Source organism: Populus euphratica, unplaced genomic scaffold (genome assembly GCF_000495115.2).
Source record: "Populus euphratica unplaced genomic scaffold, PopEup_1.0 scaffold207.1, whole genome shotgun sequence".
Classification (NCBI taxonomy): domain Eukaryota; kingdom Viridiplantae; phylum Streptophyta; class Magnoliopsida; order Malpighiales; family Salicaceae; genus Populus; species Populus euphratica.
The window spans coordinates 12,048-15,035 of record NW_011500092.1 but is presented as its reverse complement, the minus strand read 5'-3'; the positions used below and the strand labels follow the sequence as shown (position 1 = coordinate 15,035).

The window sequence follows — 2,988 nt, the reverse complement described above, 5'->3', positions numbered from 1 at the left end:
AGTTGGTTATAAATTTCTTTTATTTATTTATTTATTTATTTATCCTTAAAGCATGTGGAGCAATTGGCCTTATAGTTGGAAATTGGAATATCTAGGCTAAATGTGGTCGTGGATTGCATAAATATCAGACAACCTCTGGCTAGTGTTTCTCCTAAAGTCATTCCCTTGAAAAGCTCTGTTGGGTCACATTATCTTTAATCCCAAGTAAGAAAACAAATTTTAAAGCAAAAATGTTATATAACACTTGGTACAATAAATGGTTGGTAATTTTATAGCTCATATTGTATGGTATAACTAACACTTGAGTTATGAAAGGAACTTGATTTGTTGTTAACATAAGTTATAATCATGAATGCCTGATGAGATTTACAAGTATTAGTATTAATCAAATAAGATGACTAATATGTTGTTTATTATTTCAACATTTCTATACTTGGGAGAAGACATCAATCTTTTAACCGTATAAAAAAGAAAAGGGGATATCGAGTCTCCTTGACATAGAGCCATCGCAGAATAGAGACTTCATTTGAAGAGGATCCATCGATGAGAACCGAAATTTTTAAGGAAGATAAACATTCATAAATCATGTTTCTCTATTTCTTGCCAAACCTCGTATAGCCCATGATATCATCCGGTTAATCTAAGAGACTGAGTCAAAGGCTTTATAGAAATCAATCTTGAATATCAAACTTGCAACTTTTTCTTTTTTCAAATCCCAGGCCAACTCAGCAATGAGGATATTAGAAATCAGGATGTAAAAGTAGAATATATTAGGGTTCTCAAATAAAATAAAGTAATAATTGTTAAAAGCAATTTGGGGTCTTTTAACATTTTAAAATAGTTTGATAAAAATTATGGGAAAATAACACATGTTAAAAAAATAATAAGAAAATAGCACGTTCGAACACAACTGCTATTAGAAATAATAAATTATTTTTAGCATGTTCGAACACAACCGCACGTTCGAACACATCCATTGCTGGCAATGCTCCCATCTTGGGCAGTAGAAGCAACTACTATATATTTGAGATCCAGAGCGATTATGAAACTGGGGAGAAATCAAGCTCCTGCAATACCGACAAAATGTAAAGCTTCATTTTGTGAATTTCATCGTAGGAACCATTAACCTAATTTCAAAGGAGCATATAGCATAATGCAAACGGCAGACCTGGCCAGATTGCTTTTTTAGGAGCTACAGTTGAGTTCAAGGAGGATTGGTCGATCCACTTTATATTATTCATTGTTTGTTTTTATGTTTTAAAAACAATTTAAAAAACAAGTAATTTTTTTATTTTTAATTAAAATTAATATTATTTTTTGTATTTATATATCTGATATAAAAATAATTTATTAAAACATAAAATTATTATTTTAATATATTATTAAATAAAAAATACTTTAAAAAATAACTACCATTATACTCTCAAACGAACACAAGTGCATATTCATTGTAGCTGTGCATTTTGCCTCACGCATCTTTTTGGGTGATGTTGGTTACCATTATACTCTCAAACGAACACAAGTGCATATTCATTGTAGCTGTGCATTTTGCCTCACGCTCAGCTGATCTTGCCTGGCTTTTTTTCACCCATCTTTTTGGGTGATGTTGGTGGGCTTGGGCTGGTAGCGTGGTTGTTTTTACTCTTGGGCTTTTGTTTCTCTTCGGTTGGCTGGGCTTGGGGCTGCTACCTGTTTGCTCAGAGATCATTTTGCATCTGCCATCCACTCGGGCTCTCTTCACCTGGTTCCCGCGCTGCCCCTCCCTCTCAATTGAAGCCACCATGAGTTGAGAATCTCTCCAATTTACAGTGTTAGCGCGGCTTGCCAAATTTTTTTCTGTCATCTCTATCTGAGATTTTGGCTTGCTGTTTCTGGGGGGTGGGAACTGATTGGACGAGTTCTGTTTCTGATTTGAAGGGTTGGTGCGCTGGAATGGCTGCCCATGAAAGACGCTCCCAACTCGGCAAATTGTGAGGGATTTTTGCAGGATTTTCAGGGAGCTTTTTGTTGGGATGGGTGTTGGACGAACGTGCTTGCCTCTTCAACTGGATTTGCTTTCAACGGCCCATTCAATCTTCTTTTATTGGGGAGGGTTTAGGTACGAAATTTTCAGCTTGCTTACATTTCAGATTTTTTTTTACTGTATAATACAGCCTTGCCATGCTTTTTCAATTCAATATTGGGTGACCTGCCACGTTAGCTGTGATAGTGATGCCTCCTGCCCTTGATATCGTCTTTCCCACCAGGGTCAGATAGGTTTTTTTTTTTTTTTCTTGGACTGTGCCTGTTTGATTATGGCTGTGAGGCCTATAAAGGAGTCCACGTGCTAATTTTTCTCTTTTGTTTACATGGTTTTGCATTTCTGCTTTCTCTCTTCTACTTAGTGGTGTAGCTCAATTGGAATTCAATTTACTGTCGTTGGTTTTTTGTTGTCTTTCAGGTTTCCGTTGTTTTTTCTTACTCCATGGTCGTTTGACAGTTGTTTTGCCATGTTCGGTACTGTCCCGATTTTATTTTTTTTTGAGTTGCATTTAGCTCAGTGGTGTTGTTTTCTGCTTTCTTTCTTAGATTTCCAGCTCTTTTGATGACCTTTTGCTGGCTCAGCCACCTGGTGTTGTGTTGGCCCAGGCTGGTTTCTTTACTTTTTTCATCTAACAGCTCTTTGCTTGAGGGAAGGAGGCTGTCATTTAATGTTTGTTAGAATTAGTTTAAGGACCATAGAGTAAAGTAGGGAAATGGAGGAGCTGGATGAAAAGATGAAAACCAAGCACACAAGATAAGGTAACAATAAACAGTTATGTTCTGATGCTTAATTTGAGTAAAATTATTTAAATTTAGTAAACATGATAATTATATTCTTCCTCGAGGATCCCAGTCTACCAGAGTTGAGTTTCTTCTAGGAATAAGGTGTTTTCAAGTCTTTATTCCCAGGATAGGCTTATTTATGTTATGTGTGTGGACACAAATGGACGGTGGCAGCCATGGGCG

The 2,988-nt window shown here is 36.2% G+C and overlaps 1 protein-coding gene across 2 annotated transcripts in view; it reads left to right on the top strand.

Moving 5' to 3' along the window:
- Positions 1-1,549: 1,549 nt before the first annotated feature.
- The window catches only part of LOC105109148 (uncharacterized), a 4,258-nt gene continuing 2,819 nt past the window's right edge, over positions 1,550-2,988 (top strand). Inside the window, exons 1-2 of one of the 2 annotated variants that reach the window (XR_839174.1) lie at positions 1,550-2,098; positions 2,569-2,833. Coding sequence is in view for 1 of the 2 variants with exons in the window: in XM_011003754.1 (XP_011002056.1) it covers positions 2,013-2,098 (86 nt within the window). In the remaining variant the exon portion in view is untranslated. Of the gene's footprint in view, positions 2,099-2,568; positions 2,834-2,988 lie in introns of those variants that run through there. The other variant, XM_011003754.1, reaches the window with a different exon arrangement.